The sequence below is a fragment of the Lithobates pipiens genome, unplaced genomic scaffold, assembly GCF_037356315.1.
Source record: "Lithobates pipiens isolate NorthernLeopardFrog02 unplaced genomic scaffold, aLitPip1_a1.2 Scaffold_23, whole genome shotgun sequence".
Taxonomy (NCBI): domain Eukaryota; kingdom Metazoa; phylum Chordata; class Amphibia; order Anura; family Ranidae; genus Lithobates; species Lithobates pipiens.
Genome location: NW_027507785.1, coordinates 333,587,698 through 333,613,526, shown reverse-complemented (window position 1 = coordinate 333,613,526; position 25,829 = coordinate 333,587,698). Strand labels below are relative to the sequence as shown.

The 25,829-nt window shown below is 50.0% G+C and overlaps 1 protein-coding gene and 1 long non-coding RNA gene across 3 annotated transcripts in view; one reads left to right on the top strand and one right to left on the bottom strand.

Moving 5' to 3' along the window:
• CCDC24 (coiled-coil domain containing 24) overlaps positions 1-25,478 on the bottom strand; it is a 96,228-nt gene extending 70,750 nt beyond the window's left edge. The window contains exons 1-3 of one of the 2 annotated variants that reach the window (XM_077450741.1): positions 25,195-25,478; positions 18,545-18,733; positions 3,187-3,362 (exon numbers count right to left, since the gene is read on the bottom strand). In XM_077450741.1, coding sequence (XP_077306867.1) covers positions 3,187-3,362; positions 18,545-18,712 — 344 coding nt within the window. In that variant the 5' untranslated portion in view covers positions 18,713-18,733; positions 25,195-25,478. Of the gene's footprint in view, positions 1-3,186; positions 3,363-18,544; positions 18,734-19,441; positions 19,675-25,194 lie in introns of those variants that run through there. The other variant, XM_077450740.1, reaches the window with a different exon arrangement.
• Positions 493-8,443, top strand: LOC143926736 (uncharacterized). The gene is made up of 2 exons (XR_013262143.1): positions 493-723; positions 8,129-8,443. It is a non-coding gene; the product is annotated as an uncharacterized LOC143926736 (long non-coding RNA).
• Positions 25,479-25,829: the final 351 nt, after the last annotated feature.

Here is a 25,829-nt window from a genome sequence, read left to right as displayed (position 1 = left end):
ACTTTAGGTGGTGGCCAGCCATGTACACGCAATCTGGCCCCTCAAGTAATGAAGATCATTGTAGAGTTGGGACATCCCATGAACGAAGATGTTCATGCCTACAGAGGAGGAATGGAGAAGAACCCAAAAAATCCCTTATCTTGGGAAAAACAACTGCAATCAGCTCATTACAGCCAATCGTATCATCCCCCAAAAATGCTTGGCCAGGTTCTGTCACAGACATTTCCCAATCCGGCCATCGGCAAACCTCTGCAGATGTTGTCAGTTTAGGACTGTGGGTTACGTCAGCGATCTACAACCGTTAGAATAGAGAGTTCTCTTCTACAACGTATCAGACACAGAGCACCAGAGCCATACATCCGGCCTGGTCTGTGCTCCTCACACATGAAGATTTCACAACATTTTCCATATAATAAAAAGTGTTGTCAGATTTCTGCAAAGTCTGGGAGGTCACATCTCACTATATGAACATGGAGAGCTTGGTGGAAGTCCGGTGGAAGTCTGGTGGAAGTGTGGTGGAAGTGTGGTGGAAGTCCGGTGGTGGAAGTCCGGTGGAAGTGTGGTGGAAGTCTGGTGGAAGTCCGGTGGAAGTCCGGTGGAAGTCCGGTGGAAGTCCGGTGGAAGTCCGGTGGAAGTCCGGTGGAAGTCCGGTGGAAGTCTGGTGGAAGTCTTCTTCAACATTTTCACACTTCTGTACATTTCTCCTTCTTATTCTGATTGGAGGTTAAAATATATGAGTAGCTGGTAGTAATCCATCACCGGGGGGGGGGAGTGTCAGCACCCAGCTGTGTGATGTTAGGAATTTGGGTGAAGTACGTCACCCAGCCAGTTACAAGAGCAGAGACAATAGAAGGTGGCCCTCTATCTGTGCTGGGGGCATAGCAGACAAGGGATGGATGGGCTGACACTGCGGGAGACACACACAGGAATGGCTCTATTGTTCTGCCAACAAAGCGGCCCCCTCCGGCTTGCATTGCATGCCTCACAAGGCAGCCCAGTTGCTATGAAATCGCCAATTAGAGGCCCATTGTATTGGAGGTGGGCAGCATTTACAGACCCTCTCCGGAAAATTCTCCTCGGACACATGAAGTTGTTCTGGAGATGCTGAATAGGTCGGGTCAGGTGGGATTAACCAGAGAACAATCCAGATGGGGGAGAGCCTGGGCTGTATTCAGGCCGTCTGTGGAACAGTGGTCCCAGAGTGACGCACGGACAGTGCAGGTCCCATTACTATCCTAAGACACTCAGCCATTACACCATCACCCAACAGGCAACATCCAGGACCCCAGGCATAACACCATCACCAAACAGGCAACTGCCAGGGTCCCAGCCAACACACCATCACCAAACAGGCAACATCCAGGACCCCAGGCATAACACCATCACCAAACAGGCAACATCCAGGGTCCCAGCCAACACACCATCACCAAACAGGCAACATCCAGGACCCCAGGCATAACACCATCACCAAACAGGCAACATCCAGGGTCCCAGCCAACACACCATCACCAAACAGGCAACTGCCAGTGCCCCGGCAATAACACCATCACAAAAATGGCAATTGCCAGGGCCCCAGTCATAACACCATCACCAAACAGGGGACTACTAGGACCCCAGTCATTACACCATCACAAAACTGGCAACTACCAGTACCCCATCCATTACATCACTAAACAGGCAACATCCAGGACCACAATCATAACACAATCACCAAACAGGCAACTACCAGGGCCCCATACATTACACCATCACCAAGCAGGTGTCAGTGGGAGGAATAGTGCCCCATCGTTGGTATCAGTGGGAGGAATAGTGCCCCATTATTGGTGTCAGTAGGAGGAATAGTGCCCCATCATTGGTGTCAGTGGGAGGAATAGTGCCCCATCATTGGTGTCAGTGGGAGGAATAGTGCCCCATCGTTGGTATCAGTGGGAGGAATAGTGCCCCGTCATTGGTGTCAGTGGGAGGAATAGTGCCCCATCGTTGGTATCAGTGGGAGGAATAGTGCCCCATCATTGGTGTCAGTGGGAGGAATAGTGCCCCATCATTGGTGTCAGTGGGAGGAATAGTGCCCCATCGTTGGTATCAGTGGGAGGAATAGTGCCCTATCGTTGGTATCAGTGGGAGGAATAGTGCCCCATCATTGGTATCAGTGGGAGGAATAGTGCCCCATCGTTGGTATCAGTGGGAGGAATAGTGCCCCGTCATTGGTGTCAGTGGAGGAATAGTGCCCCATCGTTGGTATCAGTGGGAGGAATAGTGCCCCGTCATTGGTGTCAGTGGGAGGAATAGTGCCCCATCGTTGGTATCAGTGGGAGGAATAGTGCCCCATCATTGGTGTCAGTGGGAGGAATAGTGCCCCATCATTGGTGTCAGTGGGAGGAATAGTGCCCCATCGTTGGTATCAGTGGGAGGAATAGTGCCCCATCATTGGTATCAGTGGGAGGAATAGTGCCCCATCGTTGGTATCAGTGGGAGGAATAGTGCCCCGTCATTGGTGTCAGTGGAGGAATAGTGCCCCATCGTTGGTGGTCAGTGAACAGTGGAGCAGAAGTCACTGTTCTGATGCATTGAGGTTCTAAAAAATGGAAATGGATGCAGACTTTTATTGGATCTAGACAGAGTGGGAAGTAGTGGGATGCATACAGATGCACGTCTGTTTCCATCCCCCTCCCTACAGACTAAGGCCCCTTTCACACTGGGGCGCTCAGCGCCGCTATATTTAGTGTCACTTTACCGTAGTTTTAGCTTAGCAGGGCTGATCGACCGCTAGCGGGCCAAAAAAGGGTTAAAACCGCCCGCAAAGCGCCGCTGCATCGGCACTTTTCAGGCGGGTTTGCAGCGCTGCCCCATTGTTTTCAATGGGAAGGGGCGCTTTAGGAGCGGTAAATACAGCACTCCAAAGATGCGGCTTGCAGGGCTTTTTTGTCCGTCCTGCAAGCGCACCGCTCCAGTGTGAGAGCCCTCAGGGCTTTCACATTGGAGGTCACTGAGCGGCTCTTTCAGGGCGCTTTGCAGGTGATATTTTTAGCACTTTAGCGCCTGCAAAGCCCCCCAGTGTGAAAGGGGCCAAACACTGAGCTCCCGCTCAGCCTGAAAACCTGCCAGGTGGATGTGATCGGGGCGATCGCCACCTGTAATGTTCGTCCTCTAATACAAGAAGCGGGGGGGGGGGAGGGGGAGACTCACAGTCCCTGACGTCTCGCTTTGCTCCTCACACTCAGCAGTAACATTCGGATCTCCTGCGTCACCATCTCCTTGATCACCGGGGGGTCGGCCAGGATGGAGCAGCTGCGGGGGGGTCTCTGTAGGGAGGAAGGGCTGCTGGATCGAATCTCTCTGCACAGCTCCAGCAGAACCTCAACCTGCAACACCAAGAAGGAAAAATCAGAAATCCAACAATTATAAGAAGAGGATGTTTATACAGTGAGTAAAATAAGTATTTGATCCCCAAGCAAAACATGACTTAGTACTTGGCGGAGAAACCAAAAAAATACACATCTCTGCAGGCAGACCTCTGCTTCCACATAGCGGGGGGGAAGGGTCCTTCTCTGCAGCATGCTGGAAGGGGACAGGCTTTTCTACTCAGGCTGTGGCTGCTTTAATAACCACTTGCTGACCACCTAACTGGCAAAATTCATCATTACTTTGATGTTAAATACCAGAGTTATGGCTGAAGCTAGATGCCACCATTACCCTGGTATCATTCTTCCCTTCAGGCGCCGGCCTTTCTCCTAAAAGTGGCCCAAGCAGCGAATTCGCCGCTGGGTCACTTTTAGAAGCGGCGTGGTTTTTGGTCTTTCTGTGGTTTTCGGGCTTACCTGGCGGATTGGGACCCCCAAAAAACTGATCTGGCGCTGGCGGCAGCTACGCACAGAAATGAGTGAAGGAGCGATGGCCTCTGCTCATCTCTATGGTCTAGGAGGACCAGAGCGACATCTTGACATCTGTCCACATGTAAATAATGTCTATGATGTAGGGGGACCGGAGTGACGTCATGATGTCACTTCTGGCCACATGTAAACAAGGCCATTTTTTTATCTCTATGGTCTAGGAGGACCGGAATGATGTCATGATGTCACTTCCGGTTCTGGCCACATGTAAATAAAGAAATTTTTTCATCTCTATGGTCTAGGAGGACCAGAGTGACGTCACAATGTCACTTCCGGTTCTGGCCACATGTAAACAAGGCCATTTTTTCATCTCTATGGTCTAGGACAGAGGTCTCAAACTGGTGGCCCTCCAGCTGTGGCGAAACTACAAGTCCCATGAGGCATTGCAAGGCTGACAGTTACAAGCCTGACTCCCAACAGGCAGAGGCATGATGGGACTTGTAGTTTTGCAACAGCTGGAGGGCCACCAGTTTGAGATCCCTGGTCTAGGAGGACCGGAATGACGTCATGATGTCACTTCCGGTTCTGGCCACATGTAAACAAGGCAATTTTTTCATCTCTATAGTCTAGGACAGTGATGGCGAACCTTGGCACCCCAGATGTTTTGGAACTACATTTCCCATGATGCTTATGCACTCTGCAGTGTAGTGGAGCATCATGGGAAATGTAGTTTCAAAACATCAGGAGTGCCAAGGTTCGCCATCACTGGTCTAGGAGGACCAGAGTGACGTCACAATGTCACTTCCGGGTCTGGCCACATGTAAACAAGGCCCTTTTTTCATCTCTATGGTCTAGGAGGACCAGATTGACGTCATGATGTCACTTCCAGTTCTAGCCACATGTAAATAAAGCAATTTTTTCATCTCTATGGTCTAGGATAGTGATGGCAAACCTTGGCACTCCAGATGTTTTGGAACTGCATTTCCCATGATGCTCATGCCCTCTGCAATGTAGTTGAGCATCATGGGAAATGTAGTTCCAAAACATCTGGGGTGCCAAGGTTCACCATCACTGGTCTAGGAGGACTGGAGTGATGTCATGATGTCACTTCCGGCCACATGTAAATAAAGCCATTTTTTTCATCTCTATGGTCTAGGAGGACTGGAGTGATGTCACTTCCGGTTCTGGCCACATGTAAACAAGGCCATTTTTTTCCATTTTAAAGCAAAGGATCAACATTTTTTTTTTTGATCTTTTGCTTTTTAAGGGTAAAGGAGAGATTTGGGGTCTTTTAGACCCCAGATCTCTCCACAAAGAGTACCGTATTGTACTGTATTGTTATCGCAAGGGATGTTCACTTTTATTGCTATTGCAAAAGGAATGTAATCACATTTTTTTTTTTCAAGAGATAGTGTAAAAATAAAAAATAAAACTTTTTTTTTTTTTTTTAAATGCGCCCCCCATCCCCACATGCTCACACGCATACAAAGGTATGTGTGTGAGCATACCTTTGCCACATGTGTAAACAGTATTCGCACCACACGTGTGAGGTTACATCAGCCCGAGATCATTAATTCTAGCACTAGACCTCCTCTGTAAATCTAAACCGGTAAGCTGTAGAAATTTTTAAAGCATCGCCTGTGGAGATTTATAAACCGCTGGACAGTTTTTTTTTTTTGTACCTACTAGGTAAAGGTATAATGTGCTAGCATGCATCGCGGCTGCAGGCGCTCTCATCTTTACCCGGTTTGCGGATTCCAGCTCTGTGACTGCCTGGAGCCCCGATGACGTCACTCCCGCGCATGCGCGTCGCCGTTCACCGCACGGGGCTCTGAAGAAACGGCACGGATGGCCATTCCTTCAGAGCGCATGAGCCAGTGATGTCACTAGCTGCACGTACACTAAATATCTCCTAAACGGTGCACATTTAGGAGATATTTACACTACTTACAGTATAGGTAAAACTTATTATAAGAGTACCTATGGGGAAAAAGCAAAAGACGGAAGGTTACCTTCACTTTAAGTAATGTAATTTGGCGCCATACCACGAGCGCGCGCAACTTTAAAGCATGACATGTTAGGTATCTATGTACTCGGTGTAACATCATCTTTCATATTATACAAAAAAAAAATATCACTGTTGGGTTAATTATTTTTTACAAAAAAAAAAAAGACCAAAAATGTTAAAAAAAATGTTTTTTACTTTTTTTCTGTCAGTAAATTTTTCACCTTCATTGGTGAACACCAGGCATGTACTAGCCATAGGGACTATAGGGAGTTTCCCGGTGGGCCGATAGCTCAGTGGGCCGGTTTCAGAGACAGCCAGTGGCATCGCTGGGGGGGACTTTTGGAGCTATAGCCCCCGAATCTGGGGCCCATAGCCCCGAGTCAGTCCAGGAGTCCCCAACCACAGGGTCCCGGCCTACTACCTGCCATCTTTCTGGTGACCCTGATGTAAGGGGGGGCTCTGTGGAGACCCGGATGTAAGGGGGGGCTCTTTGGGGACCCGGATGTAAAGGGGGGGGGCTCTGTGGGGACCCGGATGTAAGGGGTTGGCTCTCTAGGGACCCTGATGTAAGGCGGATGATCTCTGGGGACTCTGATGTAAGAGGGGCTCTCTGGGGACCCTGATGTAAGGGGAAGGCTATATGGGGACCCTGATGTAAGGGGAAGGCTATATGGGGACCCTGATGTAAGGGGAGGCTCTCTGGGGACCCTGATGTAAGGGGAAGGCTATATGGGGACCCTGATGTAAGGGGAAGGCTATATGGGGACCCTGATGTAAGGGGAGGCTCTCTGGGGACCCTGATGTAAGGGGGAGGCTATATGGGGACCCTGATGTAAGGGGAAGGCTATATGGGGACCCTGATGTAAGGGGGAGGCTCTCTGGGGACCCTGATGTAAGGGGAAGGCTCTCTGGGGACCCTGATGTAAGGGGAAGGCTATATGGGGACCCTGATGTAAGGGGGAGGCTCTCTGGGGACCCTGATGTAAGTGGGGGGCTCTCTGGGGACCCTGATGTAAGGGGAAGGCTATATGGGGACCCTGATGTAAGGGGAAGGCTATATGGGGACCCTGATGTAAGGGGGGCTCTCTGGGGGCTTTTTTGCGCAATTGCGTACAGTTTATCTACTGTTTTTTGCGTGTTTGCAAAATTAAAGTGGGCCAGTCTGGATGAAGTCCAGGGCCAAATTTTCGTCCCAGTCCAGCCCTGGTGAACACTGATGAGGCAGCACTGATGGGCACTGATGAGGCGGCACTTATGGGCACTGATGAGGTAGCACTGATGAGGAGGCAATAATATGCTGCACTTATGGACACTGATAAGCGGCACTGATGAGCACTGTTAGGTTGCACTGATGGGCACTGATAGGCAGCACGGATAGGCGGTACAGATGGGCACTGATGGGCATTGATTGACAGCAGTGATGGGCAGCACAGATAGGCGGCACTGATTGCCAGCACTGACTGGCATTGCTAATGGGCACTGATTGGTGGCACTTTTGGGCAGTGGTGGGCACTGATTGCTGCCACCGGTGGCCACTGATTGCTGGCATAGGTGGGCGATTGTGGGCACTGATTGGTGACACTGTATTGCTTTATTGTAATTAGTGCCCTGATTACATTCCTAGATGTCCTCCCCCTGTGTGGAGATGCCGCTGAGCAGCTCTTATCACCACACACTCTGTCAAAGTGAGGTGAGGAGAGACAATTACCGGCATCTCCAGGTTTACATGTGACCGGCTGTGATTGGACACAGCCAATCGCATGGTTAAAGAGCCACGGACATGCCTCTTTATCTTTGCCGTGTCCTAGCAATGCCGATTGCAGCGCCGCGGGGGCCTTTGCTGGTCATTTGAGGGCGGGGCGGGCGTCAAGCAGTTAAAGTGTCTTTTTTTTTTCCCAAAAATTGCAATTGAAAAACTGCTGTGCAAAAACGGTGACAAAAAGCAAAAAAATGCCATTTTATTCTCTAGGGTCTCTGCTAAAAATGTCTGGGAGTTCTGAGTAATTTTCAAGCGAAAAAAAAAAAAATGATGTATGTGAATAACAAGTGTTAGAGAAGGCGGGGCCAGCAAGTGGTGAAGGAAATGAAGTGTAAACCTGCGTTGGCTTTGATGCTCCTGGAATTTTGGGATTGTAAAGACGTTCGATGCACATGAAATACATTTATATTATTTACGGCTATTGAGCTGCCCAGTCGCCCCCCCCCCCCACCCCGGTAAGTGGCGGGAATGTTTCTGTCTGGAGTTCTGCTTTAAGTAGCCAACATTTGGGGTTTATTTTATTTTTTTCAGGAGTTGCGGTAAAGAATTGGCTCATTAATTGGAGATTCCATCCCCCCAGCCAGTCATTTCCTGCACACGGGTCTGGAATCCACACAGACGGGGTCTGTGTCCATGGAGGACGCGGCTCCCATCGGTCAGCAGACAAAACAAACGTCAGTCCAGCGAATTCTCAGACAGATCTCTATCCTTCTCTACAGAGTGTGAAAGAAGAAGGAAGAATTAGAGCGTGAAGATGAAGCGGGTCCATGAGAGTTCAGAATCCACAGCCCCTCCCTCCTCCATCGATGTGATAATTGCATTTATATAATTAAATCTTTGCATTTACATTGCATGCTATATTATAGTCCTGGTGATGTCATCACCGGGTCTCTGTGCTTCTCTATGCAATGCAGGCAGATCATAGCTGGTGGGTGGAGCCAGCAGGGGGCGGAATAGAGCTTCTTGACAACATCAAAGGGCCCTGCCTCAGTACTCCTCAGTCCTGAAGGACCTATGCAAATATCAAAACGCCTTGATGGGCGGGGTCGGTCTGAAGGAGTGGGCGTTGCTAGGCAGGCTGTATTTGCATAGGTAACGCCCAGATGTGGTGTTGAGCTTCCATGATTGAAAGTAAAATCCAATCCACACACACGTGTCGGACATGATGGACTTTTTTTTCAACCTCACCTACTATGTAACTATGAATGAAAGGGGCGGGAGAGAAAAGCGTGAAATGATGAAGCTCCGCCTCCTGTCCTCAGTGTGGGAGGTACAGAAGGCTTGGCTGTCATTCTATACGGGAAGCCCCGCCCCCTTTTCTCAGTGCATTGTGGGAGGAGCAGAGGGCTCAGCTGGCACTTTAGCGTTGATGGGTGGGTGTTTAGTCTGGGGGGAGTGGGCGTTCCTAGGCAGGCTGTATTTGCATAGGTGACGCCCACATCCAATGAATATTATGGGTGGAGCCAGGGACCGGTCTGGTCGCTGAGTGGGGCCACACTTCAAATGTTATTGAAAAAAATCCAGAAGTGACCCCAGAACAGAGGACTCTATACTTAAAGCCACGCCTTATTTTTTCAGTGTATTGTGGGAGGAGCGGAGGGCTCAGCTGTCATCTTATATTTGAAGCTCCGCCTCCTTTTTTCAATGCATTGTGGGAGGAGCAGAGGACTCAGCTGTCATCTTATACCTGAAGCCCCACCCTTTTTTTTTCAATGCATTGTGGGAGGAGCAGAGTTCTCAGCTGTTCTCTTATACCTGAAGCCCCACCCTTTTTTTTCAATGCATTGTGGGAGGAGCAGAGGACTCAGCTGTCATCTTATACCTGAAGCCCCACCTTTTTTTTTCAGTGCATTGTGGGAGGAGTTTTGTTCAGTGCATTGTGGGAGGAGCAGAGGACTCAGCTGTCATCTTATACCTGAAGCCCCACCTTTTTTTTCCCAGTGCATTGTGGGAGGAGTTTTGTTCAGTGCATTGTGGGAGGAGCAGAGGGCTCAGCTGTCATCATATACCTGAAGCCCCACCCTTTTTTGTTCAGTGCATTGTGGGAGGAGCAGAGGGCTCAGCTGGCACTTTAGCCAATTATCACAGTTGGTTGATGAGTGGGTGTCAGTCTGGAGGAGTGGGCGTTCCTAGGCAAGCTGAATTTGCATAGGTAACGCCCACCACATGTGTTGCTGAGCCTGCACGATTGCAGGAACTGAAATCCAATGAATGAAAGGGGCGTGGCCAGGGAAAGTCAGACAGGGGAATGAAGGGCTAGATGATGCTGGATGTTCTCCTGCCAGGAAATGAGGTGGGGCTCTGACTGGCTGCAGCTTCTGATGCACATTGTGAGAAGCTCACAGTGTGCGGGGGAAATTAGAGGAAGCCATTTAAGTCCAGGAGAGGAGGCCCATGGTCCTTACAGTGGGTAGGACATGCTGGGTTTCCAGTGAGCGGTTCCTCCGGATTTCATTCCATATAATGGGAACTGGGCGCACAGGCTGTGTGTGGTCTGAGAAGCCCATGGTGGGGGAAGGGATTACCTGTACAGGAGCCCCTGTATACGGGAACCGTCACTACAGACCTCCGCAGTGTCAGGTTTCAGGGCTTCTTCTAGGAAAATGCTGCAAATTCATTCTGAGAACCATTCATGTGAATTCTGAATCGCTTAACCCCCAACCAGGGGAAAGAGAAGAGACTGGGAGAGAAGGGAAGGAGAAGAGATTGGGAGAGAAGGGAAGGAGAAGAGACTGGGAGAGAAGGGAAAGAGAAGAGACTGGGAGAGAAGGGAAAGAGAAGAGATTGAGAGAGAAGGGAAGGAGAAGAGATTGGGAGAGAAGGGAAAGAGAAGAGACTGGGAGAGAAGGGAAGGAGAAGAGATTCGGAGAGAAGCGAAGGAGACAAGACTGGGAGAGAAGGGAAGGAGAAGAGACTGGGAGAGAAGAGAATTAGAAGAGACTGGGAGAGAAGGGAAGGAGAAGAGAGACTGGGAGAGAAGAGAAGGAGAAGAGAATGGGAGAGAAGAGAATGATAAGAGACTGGGAGAGAAGGGAAGGAGAAGAGACTGGGAGAGAAGGGAAGGAGAAGAGACTGGGAGAGAAGCGAAGGAGAAGAGATTGGGAGATAAGCGAAGGAGACGAGACTGGGAGAGAAGGGAAGGAGATGAGACTGGGAGAGAAGGGAAGAAGACGAGACTGGGAGAGAAGGGAAGGAGACGAGACTGGGAGAGAAGGGAAGGAGAAGAGACTGGGAGAGAAGAGAAGAAGAAGAGACTGAGAGAGAAGGGAAGGAGAATAGACTGGGGGAGAAGGGAAGGAGAAGAAAGACTGGGAGAGAAGAGAATTAGAAGAGATTGAGAGAGAAGGTAAGGAGAAGAGACTGGGGGAGAAGGGAAGGAGAAGAGACTGGGGGAGAAGGGAAAGAGAAGAGAATGGGAGAGAAGAGAATGAGGAGAGACTGGGAGAGAAGCAAAGGAGACGAGACTGGGAGAGAAGGGAAAGAGAAGAGACTGGGAGAGAAGGGAAAGAGAAGAGAGACTGGGAGAGAAGAGAAGGAGAAGAGACTGGGAGAGAAGGGAAAGAGAAGAGACTGGGAGAGAAGGGAAGGAGAAGAGACTGGGAGAGAAGGGAAGGAGAAGAGAGACTGGGAGAGAAGAGAAGGAGAAGAGACTGGGAGAGAAGGGAAAGAGAAGAGAGACTGGAAGAGAAGAGAAGGAGAAGAGAATGGGAGAGAAGAGAATGAGAAGAGACTGGGAGAGAAGGGAATGAGAAGAGACTGGGAGAGAAGGGAAGGAGAAGAGACTGGGAGAGGAGAAGGGAAGGAAAAGAGAATGGGAGAGAAGAGAATGAGAAGAGACTGGGAGAGAAGGGAATGAGAAGAGACTGGGAGAGAAGGGAAGGAGAAGAGACTGGGAGAGGAGAAGGGAAGGAAAAGAGAATGGGAGAGAAGGGAAGGAGAAGAGACTAGGAGAGAAGGGAAAGAGAAGAGACTAGGAGAGAAGGGAAGGAGAAGAGATTGGGAGTGAAGGGAAGCAGAAGAGATTGGGAGAGAAGCGAGGGAGACGAGACTGGGAGAGAAGGGAAGGAGAAGATAGACTGAGAGAGAAGAGAGACTGCGAGAGAAGAGAAAGAGAAGAGAGACTGTGAGAGAAGAGAAGGAGAAGAGACTTGGATAGAAGGGAAAGAGAAGAGAGACTGGGAGAGAAGGGAAAGAGAAGAGAGACTGGGAGAGAATGATGGAAGGAGAAGAGACTGGGATAGAAGGGAAGGAGAAGAGACTTGGAGAGAAGTGAAAGAGGCAGGATAGAAGTAGAGGGTCTGGTGAATTGTTGGGACCACAATGAGTGTAGAGGACTGTGGGGCTCTGGGATGAGGACAAAGCTGGTACAATGTTTGGTAGGACGACATGACTTGTTTACACTCCCATTAGGATGAGTTATTTAACTTTACTACCCCTATCGGGGGCTGGGGGGTGTTTCGGGGGGTGGGGGGTTGGGGGGGGTCGGACAATGTGAAGTTTGTTAGAGAACATCCGGACTGTTTGCAGTTCTATGTATAGCTGGAGGCCAATGCAGAAATCCGCGCACACTAAACCAATCATCCTCCACCATCTCCATATCTCAGCCAGGCTGGTCCCCGGGGGTCCGATGGAGGAACTACAGAGACCAGCAAGAAAACCTCCACAAATACACCAGGAGGGTCACTTGGCTCGTCACTGTATATATATATATATACACACACACACACACAATGGTCTGCCAGCGGACGCCCAACCATCACACCTATATGAGCTCGGTGGACGTCTCGAGCCAAAACTATGGCCAATAATAAGGATTTAGAGCGGGAGTCCCGCAAAAAAAAAATCTTTTTTTTAAAGTCAGCAGCTACAAATACTGCAGCTGCTGACTTTTAAAATAAGGACACTTATCTGTCCCAGGGTCCAGCGATGTCGGCACCCGAGACCAAACCCTCCCTTGGTCCTCGGGTGCTGCCACCCCCATCTTCGGTAAGGGAATCAGGAAATTAAGCCTTGCGGCTTCACTTCCCGGTTCCCTACTGCGCATGCGCGAGTCGTGCGGAGGAATCCGAATGGTCCGCGCTGTCTCTGGGACCCGTGTGTGGCCCAGCAGATGGCACGGCAGGACAGAAAGAGGCATAGAGTCTATGCCCGGAAGTGGGTGAAAATAGGTGTATTAGACAGGTATCTGAACCCCCCCCCCCCCGAAAGGTGCCAAATGTGACATCGGGGGGGGGGGGGGGGGTTCACACTAAAATTGCTCCGCTTTAACCCCCCTCCATGGCCAGTGATATAAAGTTGCCCCTCCCCCTTGTGTCTACATCATCCTCGACTCTTCTGGGAAGAATTAACACAAGGTTTTGGAGGGTGTCTGTGGGAATTTGTGCCCAGTTGTCAGGTCAGGTACTGCTGTTGGATGAGTGAGAAGACCTGGCTCACATGTTGGGCACCAAAAAAAGATCTGGCTCACCATCTGCCTCCCAATTCACCCCACAGGGTTGTTCAGATCTTCAAAGCCAAAAAGGATCACTTCTCATATACAATCTCAACGGCCGCAAACCAACCACGGGAACTGTTTAAACTGGTTAATCAATCAATGAATCCGGTGTGCCTAGAACCCCCAGAAAGCGAATCCCAGGATTACTGTGACAAACTGTCAGATTTTTTCATCGATAAAGTCAAAACCATCAGGGAAACAATTTGTCAGAAGAAAACATCCAACCTCAGCCAGCAAATACATAAAGAGGATGTCCGCACCAACATACCGCAACCGCCAAAATTTTCACTATCCCCAATTACCGTAGACACCGCAAAAAACATCATTAATAAACTGCGTGACAGTACCTCACCTATTGACATCATCCCCACAAAACTACTGAAAGAATGCTCCGACATCGTGGCTCCAACCATAACCCACCTCATAAACCGATCATTCCACGAAGGGATTGTTCCCAGCATCCTCAAACAAGGCATCGTCAAACCTCTACTCAAGAAACCAAACCTGGACCCTCAGGATCCAAACAACCGTAGGCCGATTACAAGCCTCAACACCATTTCTAAGATCATGGAGAAAGCTGTAGTACATCAGCTACAACTTCACCTGGATACTCACAAACTCCTGGACCCGCTGCAATCAGGCTTCCGCCCGGGTCATGGAACAGAAACAGCTCTCCTCAAGATTTGGGATGACGCCCTCGAAGCGGCAGATGACGGAGAGCCGTGTCTCCTCGTACTGCTAGACCTAAGTGCAGCGTTTGATACAGTAGATCACAATACTCTACTCGTCCGCCTCACAGAAGTAGCCGGAGTCCAAGACATAGATCTCCAATGGTTCACGTCCTTCCTAGGAAATCGGTCACAGACAGTGAAACTAGGAAAATTCCTCTCCGAAACTCGGGCAGTCACCTGCGGAGTCCCTCAAGGCTCTCCATTGTCACCCGTTCTCTTCAACATTTACATTCGCCCACTCCTTTAAATCATCAGATGCTCAGATCTCGGCTTCCACTCTTACGCTGACGACACGCAACTTTATTTCCGGATCAATGGAAAAAAAGATCACCAACAACAACTTGAAAACTGCCTCAAATCAATAGAGGACTGGAGGACCACCAACTCCCTCCAGCTGAACCAATCAAAGACAGAGCTTCTTATCTTACACCCAAATCATAAGCCCGCAACCAAAACCTCCTGGTCTCCACCAACCGTCTTTGGGCAGACTATCTCCCCAAAGACCAAAGCGAAGAGTCTCGGGGTTATTTTAGACGCACAAATGTCAATGGATGCGCAAATAGGATCTGTAGTCAGTGGATCTCACCATCTGCTGCGCATGCTCCGCAGACTCCTCCCTTTTATCCCAAAGAATGACAAAGCAGTGGTAGTTGGAACAATCATTAATTCACGACTGGACTACGCAAACTCGCTTTACATAGGATTACCACAATATCAACTTGCGCGATTACAACTGATCCAAAACACGGCGGCAAGGCTGATAACAGGAAAAAAACCCTGGGAATCCATCTCTCCTTCACTGAGGAGCTTACATTGGCTAACCGTAAAAAATCGGATCACGTTCAAGACCCTGTGCCTCACCCACAAAGGCGTGCATAGAGAAGCTCCGCAATACCTAATGGAGAAAATAAATCATTACACACCAAACCGCAGTCTTCCATCAGCCAACAAAAACCTCCTCCTCGTGCCCAAAGCCCGGTATAAATCCAAGGGGGATCGGAGATTCCCTGTCCAAGGGCCTCGGCTATGGAATGCTCTACCAATCAACATCCGCCTGGAAGAAAATCACCTGGCTTTTAGGAAAAAACTCAAGACCTTCCTCTTTTAGCAGATGATCAAAGCTCGCCACAGCGCCTAGAGGCGATTCAGTTCGCATTGTGCGCTATACAAGTATTTCATTTATTCAGATCTTCAGGTCAGTGTGAAGCAATACACTGAGTATAATAACATAGGGCTGCTTTCACCTTGATCTGCTGCGCCTTACCCGCACCTCGGGCGCACTGTACCTGCAGCTTTCCTGCAGATTTGCTGCACTTAGCCATAGACTTCTATTATATCCTTCGGGGTTTGCTGCACTTTCTGAGTTTCGGTGCGCATTCAGAAAGTGCACCACACCCGCGGGATAGAATAGAAGTCTATGGCAAAGTGCAGCTAACCCAGGAAGGTTGCAGATGCACTGCGCTGCCCCGGCGGTGCAGGTAAACCGCAGCACATTAGTATGAAAGAAACCTTATAAAAGGGCTCAGAACAGTAAGGGTTTATTTATATATTGCAGTGTGGAGGGTGATAAAACACCATAATTAAGATGTGTTTTTATCACCCCTTCCCCAACCGCACCCTCTTTAGCTGCAGAGTGGCCTAATTTAATTGGGTGTGATTGGCAGGTGGTAAAAAGCAACGGGGGGGGGGGCTTAATTCCTGTTGCACCTCACGTACGCCTTTGATTGGGGGCGGTAAAATTACAACTCAACCAAGGGGGGTTTTGCCACCGCCAACTTTTACGTGTGAATGAGCATCAAAGGGGCCGCTGCCGAATGCAACTCATTCACAAGTGAAGCAGGCACCGCTGCTCCTCTGAAAAGCGTTCTGAGTGTGTATGACAGGTGGTGAGGAGACAATATGTCGCCTTCTCACCACCTGATTTAAACCCGTGCTTGCCGTCCGATTGTGCCCGGTGATCTTCTCCCATGTTGTACAGGTAGATCTCCACCTCTTTAACCACCTGTCCACCGGGCCGTAGCCAAAAGACGGCCACAGCACGGGCGGCGTATTTTGGGAGGGCGTCCACCGGGTCCAGAAGACCCGGCGCATCACGAATCACTGTAAATGTCTGCTGGTAGCGGCCATTTACCACGTGATCACTCCCTTCTCTGTACCTGTACAGTGCGAGGGGAGAGGGGAGAGATCGTTTGTAGCGGCGCTGTGGGCTGGATCTGTAGTGCCCACAGTGCTTCTCAGTGCCAATACTCTGCAGTACTCTGCAATAATCTGCAATACTCACCCATACTCTGCCAATACTCAATACTCTGCCAATACTCAATACTCTGCCAATACTCGCCAATATGCTGCAATACTCACCCATACTCTGCCAATACTCAATACTCTGCCAATACTCAATACTCTGCCAATACTCGCCAATATGCTGCAATACTCACCCATACTCTGCCAATACTCTGCAATCCTCGCCCATACTCTGCCAATACTTGCCAATACTTGCCAATACTCTGCTAATACTCGTCCATACTCTGCCAATACTCTGCAATCCTCGCCCATACTCTGCCAATACTTGCCAATACTCTGCAATACTCGTCAATATTCACCAATACTCTGCCAATACGCTGCAATACTCGCCCATACTCTACCAATACTCACCCATACTCTGCAATATTCTGCCAATACTTGACCATACTCTGCAATACCTGCCCATACTCCGCCAATACTCACCCATACTCTGCCAATACTCTGCAATACTCGCCCATACTCTGCCAATACTCGCCCATACTCTGCAATACTTGCCAATACGCTCCAATGCTCACCCATACTCTGCCAATACTCGCCCATACTCTGCCAATACTCACTAATACTCTGCCAATACTCACCCATACTCTGCCAATACTCTGCAATACTTGCCAATACTCTGCAATGCTCACCCATACTCTGCCAATACTCGCCAATACGCTGTAATACTCACCCATACTCTGCAATATTCTGCCAATACTTGACCATACTCTGCAATACCTGCCCATACTCCGCCAATACTCACTCATACTCTGCCAATACTCTGCAATACTCGCCCATACTCTGCCAATACTCACCCATACTCTGCCAATACTCACCCATACTCTGCCAATACGCTGCAATGCTCACCCATACTCTGCCAATGCTCACCCATACTCTGCCAATACTCACTAATACTCTGCCAATACTCACCCATACTCTGCCAATACTCTGCAATACTTGCCAATACTCTGCAATGCTCACCCATACTCTGCCAATACTCGCCAATACGCTGTAATACTCGCCCATACTCTACCAATACTCACCCATACTCTGCAATATTCTGCCAATACTTGACCATACTCTGCAATACCTGCCCATACTCCGCCAATACTCACTCATACTCTGCCAATACTCTGCAATACTCGCCCATACTCTGCCAATACTCACCCATACTCTGCCAATACTCACCCATACTCTGCCAATACGCTGCAATGCTCACCCATACTCTGCCAATGCTCACCCATACTCTGCCAATACTCGCCCATACTCTGCCAATACTTGCCCATACTCTGCCAATACTCTTCTATACTCGCCCATACTTGCCAATACTCTGCAATACTCGCCAATACGCTGTAATACTTGCCCATACTCTGCCAATACTCACCCATACTCTGCAATATTCTGCCAATACTTGACCATACTCTGCCAATACTCTGCAATACTCGTCAATACTTGCCCATACTCTGCAATACTCACCAATACGCTGTAATACTTGCCCATACTCTGCCAATACTCACCCATACTCTGCAATATTCTGCCAATACTTGACCATACTCTGCCAATACTCTGCAATACTCGTCAATACTTGCCCATACTCTGCAATGCTCACCCATACTCTGCCAATACTCATCGATAATCTGCCAATACTCGTCAATACTTGCCTATACTCTGCCAATACTTGCCCATACTCTGCAATGCTCGCCCATACTCTGCAATGCTCGCCCATACTCTGCCAATACTCGTCAATACTTGCCTATACTCTGCCAATTTAACAGAAACAAATAATTTTTTTTTTTACCGAATTTTAAGTCTTTTTTGATTTATAGGGCAAAAAATAAAGAACCGAGCGGTGATTAAATACCACCAAAAGAAATCTCTATTTGTGTGAAAAAAAGGACAAACATTTCATATGGGTACAGTGTTGCATGACTGAGTAATTGTCATTCAAAATGTGAGAGCACCGAAAGCTGAAAATTGGTCTGGTTAGGAAGGGGGTTTAAGTGCCCGGTGGTCAAGTGGTTAAGGTTTCCTACCCCCGGCCTAAAGTGCCAGCTGAGCCCACTGCTCCTCCCACAATGCCTCGGGTAAGAAGGTGGGGCTTTAAGTAAGAAAAGTCAGTCCAACCTTTTGTCCCTCCCACAATGCACTGGGCGAGGAGGCGGAGCTTTACGTATAGAGTCATCTGTTCTTCTGTCACTCAGTTTTAGATTTTTCGGTTTTGGGTGGAGCAGCCATTTTATTTCTGCAGGTGACCCCATCAGGAACATCTCCTTTAACTTCCTGTCCCTGTGACACCTGTACAGGAAATGTGGGGTGCGGGTGTCACCGGGACAGGAGGACCCCTGACCCTCATTCTACCAATCACCCCTTCCACCTTGGGGCCCCTGGGCTTGGCCCCACCCTCTCCGGTGGGTTGCCATGGTGATATCAGTGGTCACACACCTCGGCGTGCAGGTCCAGGTTCAGGTCCACGGCGGTCTCTCCCAGAATCCTCCGCATCTCGGCCCGCTCACCGGGGGGCACCTGGTCCTCCACCATCCTCCAGAGTGACGGCGGGGGGTCACCCATCTCTCCATAGCCGCTGTCCCGGTCACTCAGTGCCTGAAACATGTCAGAGGGTTCCACATGGACCTGGGGGGAGGGGAATGAAGACAGTTAGTGGGGGGCTCCAGTATGACAGAATATAATGGGGGACACAAAGCAGAACCCCGACCTAAATCTTCCCCCACCGGTCACGTATTTGACTTATAATATTCTGTAATGTATCAATGCCATGGGGGGGGGGGGGGGGGGCAAATCACGTGGCCCCAAACAACCAATCCCAGGAGGAGTGAGAGCTGCCATCTGATTGGCTGGTTGGGAGACACATGCAAAACTCTCTATGGGAGAACCCTGAGATGTGACTGTATATGGTGGGGGGGGGGGGAGGGTGGAGTTTGGGGTGGAGGGGGCTGAAGGTGGGTATTGGGGTGCAGAGTAGAGGGGGAGATTGAGCGGAGGTTAGGGGTGGGGGGTGCAGTGTGGGGGGGAGGGGTGATAGTAGTAGAGGGGTGCAGTGTGGGGGAGGGGGAGTAGTAGAGGGGGTGGGGGGTAGTAGAGGGGTGCAGGGAGGGGATGAGGGGTGCAGTGTGGGGGAGCAGGGGAGGGGGAGTGGTAGAGGGGTGCAGGGAGGGGGAGCAGTAGACGGGTGCAGGTAGGGGGGTAGTAGAGGGGTGCAGGGAGGGCGAGAGGTAGTAGTAGAGGAGGGGTGCAGGGAGGGGGAGGGGGGTAGTAGAGGGGTGCAGGGTGGGGGAGGGGGGTAGTAGAGGGGTGCAGGGTGGGGGAGGGGTCTCTACACACCCGGTGTCCCCTCCGGTCACGTGACTCTCCTCCTGGTTTTCTCTCTCTGATGTAAACTCTGCCGTCACCATGGAAACCGGACACGCCCCCCCCGCCGATGCTGGTCCCGCCTTCTAACACTCGCACAACGGAGGGTCCGGGTGACAGACAGTGACGTCACGGAGAGGGGCGGGGACCTTCAGATCTCCAGCCGGAGCCCCTCCCCCATCCCTGGTACTTACCGTGATCACATGACCGGGGAGCTAAACATGGGATTATCCCGGGAGCCTGTGGAGACCCCTCCCCCTCCCCCCATGTACGGAGCTCTACCAGTGAGGGCCCCCCATAGATACCCAGAGAATGTGACCTCCCCTCCCCCTCCTATAGGGGGCGTTCTATGTCACAAAAGTAAGTACACCCCTCAGTCACATGTCTTCTCTCTTTTCATGTGACAACACTGAAGAAATGACACTTGTCTACAATGTAAAGTAGTGAGTGTACAGCTTGTATAACAGTGTAAATTTCCTGTCCCCTCAAAATAACTCAACACACAGCCATTCATGTCTAAACCGCTGGCCACAAAAGTCAGTACACCCCCTAAGTGAAAATGTCCAAATTGGGCCCAATTAGCCATTTTCCCTCCCCCCGGTGTCATGTGACTCGTTAGTGTTACAAGGTCTCAGGTGTGATTGGGGAGCAGGTGTGTTAAATTTGGTGTTATCGCTCTCACTCTCTCATACTGGTCACTGGAAGTTCAACATGGCACCTCATGGCAAAGAACTCTCTGAGGATCTGAAGATAAGAATTTTTGCTCTACATAAAGATGGCCTAGGCTATAAGAAGATTGCCAAGACCCTGAAACTGAGCTGCAGCACGGTGGGGCCAAGACCATACAGCGGTATAACAGGACAGGTTCCCCTCAGAACAGGCCTCGCCATGATCCACCAAAGAAGTTGAGGTCACGTGATCAGCGTCATATCCAGAGGTTGTCTTTGGGAAATAGACGTATGAGTGCTGCCAGCATTGCTGCAGAGGTTGTAGGGGTGGGGGGTCAGCCTGTCAGTGCTCAGACCATACGCCGCACACTGCATCAAATTGGTCTGCATGGCTGTCATCCCAGAAGGAAGCCTCTTCTAAAGATGATGCACAAGAAAGACCACAAACAGTTTGCTGAAGACAAGCAGACTAAGGAGATGGATTACTGGAACCATGTCCTGTGGTCTGATGAGACCAAGATAAACGTATTTGGTGTCAGATGGTGACAAGCGTGTGTGGGGGCAACCAGGTGAGGAGGACAAAGACAAGTGTGTCTTGTCTACAGTCAGGTGGTGGGGGTGTCATGGTCTGGGGCTGCATGAGTGCTGCCGGCACTGGGGGGGGCTACAGATCATTGAGGGGACCATGAATGCCAACATGTACTGTGACATAGTGAAGCAGAGCATGACCCCCTCCCTTCAGAGACTGGACCGCAGGGCAGTATTCCAACATGATAACCACCCCAAACACACCTCCAACACCACCACTGCCTTGCTAAAGAAGCTGAGGGTAAAGGTGATGGACTGGCCAAGCATGTCTCCAGACCTAAACCCTATTGGTCATCTGTGGGACATCCTCAAACGGGAGGTGGAGGAGGGGAAGGTCTCCAACATCCACCAGCTCTGTGATGTCATCATGGGGGAGGGGAAGAGGACTCCAGTGGTGACCTGTGAAGCTCTGCTGACCTCCATGCCCAAGAGGGTGAAGACAGTGCTGGAAAATAATGGCGGCCACACAAAATATTGACACTTTGGGCCCAATTTGGAGATTTTCACTTAGGGGGTGTCCTGACTTTTGTGGCCAGCGGTTTAGACATTAATGGCTGTGTGTTGAGTTATTTTGAGGGGATTAGTTATTAGCTCTGGGGACACAAGACTCTCTGTAGCTCTGGGTATACAAGACTCTGTAGCTCTGGGGACACAAGACTCTCTGTAGCTCTGGGGACACAAGACTCTCTGTAGCTCTGGGGACACAAGACTCTCTGTAGCTCTGGAGACACAAGACTCTCTGTAGCTCTGGAGACACAAGACTCTCTGTAGCTCTGGGGGCACAAGACTCTCTGTAGCTCTGGGGACACAAGACTCTCTGTAGCTCTGGGGACACAAGACTCTCTGTAGCACTTGAGACACAAGACTCTCTGTAGCTCTGGGGACACAAGACTCTCTGTAGCACTTGAGACACAAGACTCTCTGTAGCTCTGGAGACACAAGACTCTCTGTAGCTCTGGAGACACAAGACTCTCTGTAGCTCTGGGGGCACAAGACTCTCTGTAGCTCTGGGGACACAAGACTCTCTGTAGCTCTGGGGACACAAGACTCTCTGTAGCTCTGGAGACACAAGACTCTCTGTAGCTCTGGAGACACAAGACTCTCTGTAGCTCTGGAGACACAAGACTCTTTGTAGCACTGGAGACACAAGACTCTCTGTACCTCTGGGGGCACAAGACTCTCTGTAGCTCTGGGGACACAAGACTCTCTGTAGCTCTGGAGGCACAAGACTCTCTGTAGCTCTGGGGACACAAGACTCTCTGTAGCTCTGGGGACACAAGACTCTCTGTAGCTCTGGGTATACAAGACTCTCTGTAGCTCTGGAGACACAAGACTCTCTGTAGCTCTGGGTATACAAGACTCTCTGTAGCTCTGGGTATACAAGACTCTCTGTAGCTCTGGAGACACAAGACTCTCTGTAGCTCTGGGTATACAAGACTCTCTGTAGCTCTGGGGACACAAGATTCTCTGTAGCTCTGGAGACACAAGACTCTCTGTAGCTCTGGGTATACAAGACTCTCTGTAGCTCTGGGTATACAAGACTCTCTGTAGCTCTGGGTATACAAGACTCTCTGTAGCTCTGGAGACACAAGACTCTCTGTAGCTCTGGGTATACAAGACTCTCTGTAGCTCTGGGGACACAAGATTCTCTGTAGCTCTGGAGACACAAGACTCTCTGTAGCTCTGGGTATAGGGGGTTACCAGGGAAGGCGAGATCTAATGTACAGTGTGCTGAGGGGGGGACTGATCATGGAGACATTCGATTCCTGGAAAGAAGATTTAATAACATGGCAGCTCGGTGCGACTTTCCTGGCTGGCACAGGCTGGTCACAAGGCAAGGTGTTCCCGGCCAGGCGGGTGACGTCATGGCGCATGTTCCCGGGTGGAAGAGTTAATCAGAGCAGTGACTTCTGGGAAGATGAGGTTTTTGGCATTGTGTCCCAGATTCCTGGCTTGGCGCTGGGGGCGTCCATCGACCCAACGAGGTCCTCTCATTCCTACAAAGACAAGTCCAGACCCATCGGAGACTCACCGAATACATACCGCCTTCCCGCACAGGAAACCTTCATCAGGGTCCGAGATCTATGAGGAGCCGAGCGCCACATCCAGAAAATATCCCGCGGCGAGTTCAGAGCCTCTGCCAGAAATCCTCACCTCGTCTCCTCTGCTCGTCTCCTCACCTCCTCTCCTCACCTCGTCTCCTCTGCTCGTCTCCTCTACTCGTCTCCTCTGCTCGTCTCCTCTGCTCGTCTCCTCACCTTGTCTCCTCACCTTGTCTCCTCTGCTCGTCTCCTCACCTCGTCTCCTCTGCTCGTCTCCTCTGCTCATCTCCTCACCTCGTCTCCTCTGCTCGTCTCCTCTGCTCATCTCCTCACCTGATCTCCTCTGCTCGTCTCCTCTGCTCGTCTCCTCTGCTCATCTCCTCACCTGATCTCCTCTGCTCGTCTCCTCTGCTCGTCTCCTCTGCTCGTCTCCTCACCTCGTCTCCTCACCTCGTCTCCTCTGCTCGTCTCCTCTGCTCGTCTCCTCACCTCGTCTCCTCTGCTCGTCTCCTCACCTCGTCTCCTCTGCTCATCTCCTCTGCTCGTCTCCTCTGCTCATCTCCTCACCTCGTCTCCTTTGCTCATCTCCTCACCTGATCTCCTCTGCTCGTCTCCTCTGCTCGTCTCCTCACCTCGTCTCCAAACCTCGTCTCCTCTGCTCGTCTCCTCTGCTCGTCTCCTCACCTTGTCTCCTCTGCTCGTCTCCTCTGCTCGTCTCCTCACCTCGTCTCCTCTGCTCGTCTCCTCACCTCGTCTCCTCTGCTCGTCTCCTCACCTCGTCTCCTCTGCTCGTTACATTGTTACAAAATAACGGATGTGATGAAAATAAGAAAATAAAAACAGCCACCCCCCGAGGGCCGAGATGTGTCCTCAAGGGCCCCAATTAGTCCCTGGAGAATGTCCTACCAGGATTGTCAGGCGGACCCTTTTGGGGCCCTTGTTGACACACTTCTTGTTCAATATTTTTTTTCTGCAAAGAGAAAGCTTTAAACTTTTCTCAGCATTTAAAGTATATCTGACAGAAACACTTTTTTTATTTAGTTTTGGATGGAGTGGCGAGAAATTAGAACCCCTGTCAGAAGAAGGGAAGAAAGAAGCAGGTCATAAGAGGAAGATAATTGAGACGGAAGCCATTCAGAAAAAGGACAGAAGCAGGTTATAAGAAGAAGAGAAGTAGGTCAGAAGAAAGAAGGAGTAAAGCAGGTCAGAAGGAAAGAAGCAGGTTATAAGAAGAAGAGAAGTAGGTCAGAAGAAGGACAGAAACAGGTCAAAAGAAGGAGAGAAGTAGGACAGAAGAAGGACAGAAACAGGTCAAAAGAAGGAGAGAAGTAGGACAGAAGAAGGACAGAAACAGGTCAAAAGAAGGAGAGAAGTAGGACAGAAGAAGGACAGAAACAGGTCAAAAGAAGGAGAGAAGTAGGACAGAAGAAGGATGGAAGCAGGTCTGAAGAAGGCGAGAATTAGGTCAGAAGTAAGAAGAAGAGAAGCAGGTCAGAAGAAAGAAGGAGTAAAGCAGGTCATAAGGAAAGAAGCAGGTACTAAGGAGAGTAGTAGGTCAGAAGAAGGACAGAATTGGGTCAGAAGGAGAGAAATAGTTCCAAAGAAGGACAGGGGCAGGCCATAAGAAGAACAGAAACAGGTCAGAAGAAGTAGAGAAAAAGGTCATAAGAAAAGAGAAGTAGGTCAGAAGCAGGTCAGAAAAAGGAGAGAAGCAGGTTAGAAGGACAGAAGCAGTTCAAAAGGACAGAAGTAGGTCAGAAGAAGGACAAAAAACAGGTCAAAAGAAGGATGGAAGCAGGCCACGACAAGGAGAGAAGTAGGTCAGAAGGACGGGAACGGGTCAGAAGAAGGAGAGAAGTAGGTCAGAAGAAGCACAGAAATGGGTCAGAAGCTAGTCATAAGAAAAAGAGAAGTAGGTCAGAAGAAGTACAAAAGCAGTTCAGAAGAAGCAGAAAGAAGGAGGAGAGAAGCAGTTCAAAAGGACAGAAGTAGGTCAGAAGAAGGACAGAAGCAAGCCATAAGAATGAGAGAAGTAGGTCAGAAGAAGGATAAAAAAACAGTCAAAAGAAGGATGGAAGCAAGCCATAAAAAGGAGAGAAGTAGGTCAGAAGGACGGGAACAGGTCAGAAGAAGGAGAGAAGTAGGTCAGAAGGAGAGAAGTAGGTCAGAGGAAGGAGAGAAACAGGTCAGAAGAAGGACAGAGGCAGGCCATAAGAAGGAAATAAGTAGGTCAGGACAGAAACAGGTGATAAGAAGAAGAGAAGTAGGTCAGGAGGAGGAGAGAAGTAGGTTAGAAGGACAGAAACAGGCCATAAGAAAGAGAGAAGTAGGCCATAAGAAGGAGAGAAGCAGATTATGTGACCCCCCTCCGGTGACTCTTCCTCAATGATATACATGATGTCCTGTGATGTAGGAGGTTTTTGCTCACCAGTGGGTCCGGCACACACCAGATCTGCCTTTTTAGGGCCTGTTGGCCAGTTTTATTGAAACACAAAGGAAACGTTCCGTGCAGTGAGTCTCCCTCGCAGGGGTTTCCACCATCAACACTGAGCACAGTAACATTCAGCCTCCTGGCTCTTTTTAGTATCACCGCTACTCAGGCCCGGTGCCTCAGTCCTCCTGACCATCTAACACAACATTCCTGAGCTCGTCTACAAACGCTGCACCGCCTGCCGCTCTCTCCTCTAGCTCAGGCCTCTGTCCTCTCCCAGACTGCACCATGCAGACGGGCACACCTCTGGCTGCTCTAATGCAACCACATGGACTCCTCGGAGGGGTGGAGCCCAGAACCACTGACATTACTCTCCTAAATACGCCGAATGAACGGACTTGGCCACACACAATCACACCAAAGTCCGACGGATTTGAACGTGATGACGTATGACCGACCGGACTAGAATAAGGAAGTTCATCGCCAGTAGCTGCCCTAGCGTCGGTTTTTGTCCGTTGGACTAGCATACCCACGAGTGAATTTCTCGATAGGAACTGGGTCCGATGGAGTTCCGGCCCAAAAAATTTGAAACATGACCTGTTTCTAAAGTCCGTCAGATTTTTGGACAGCAA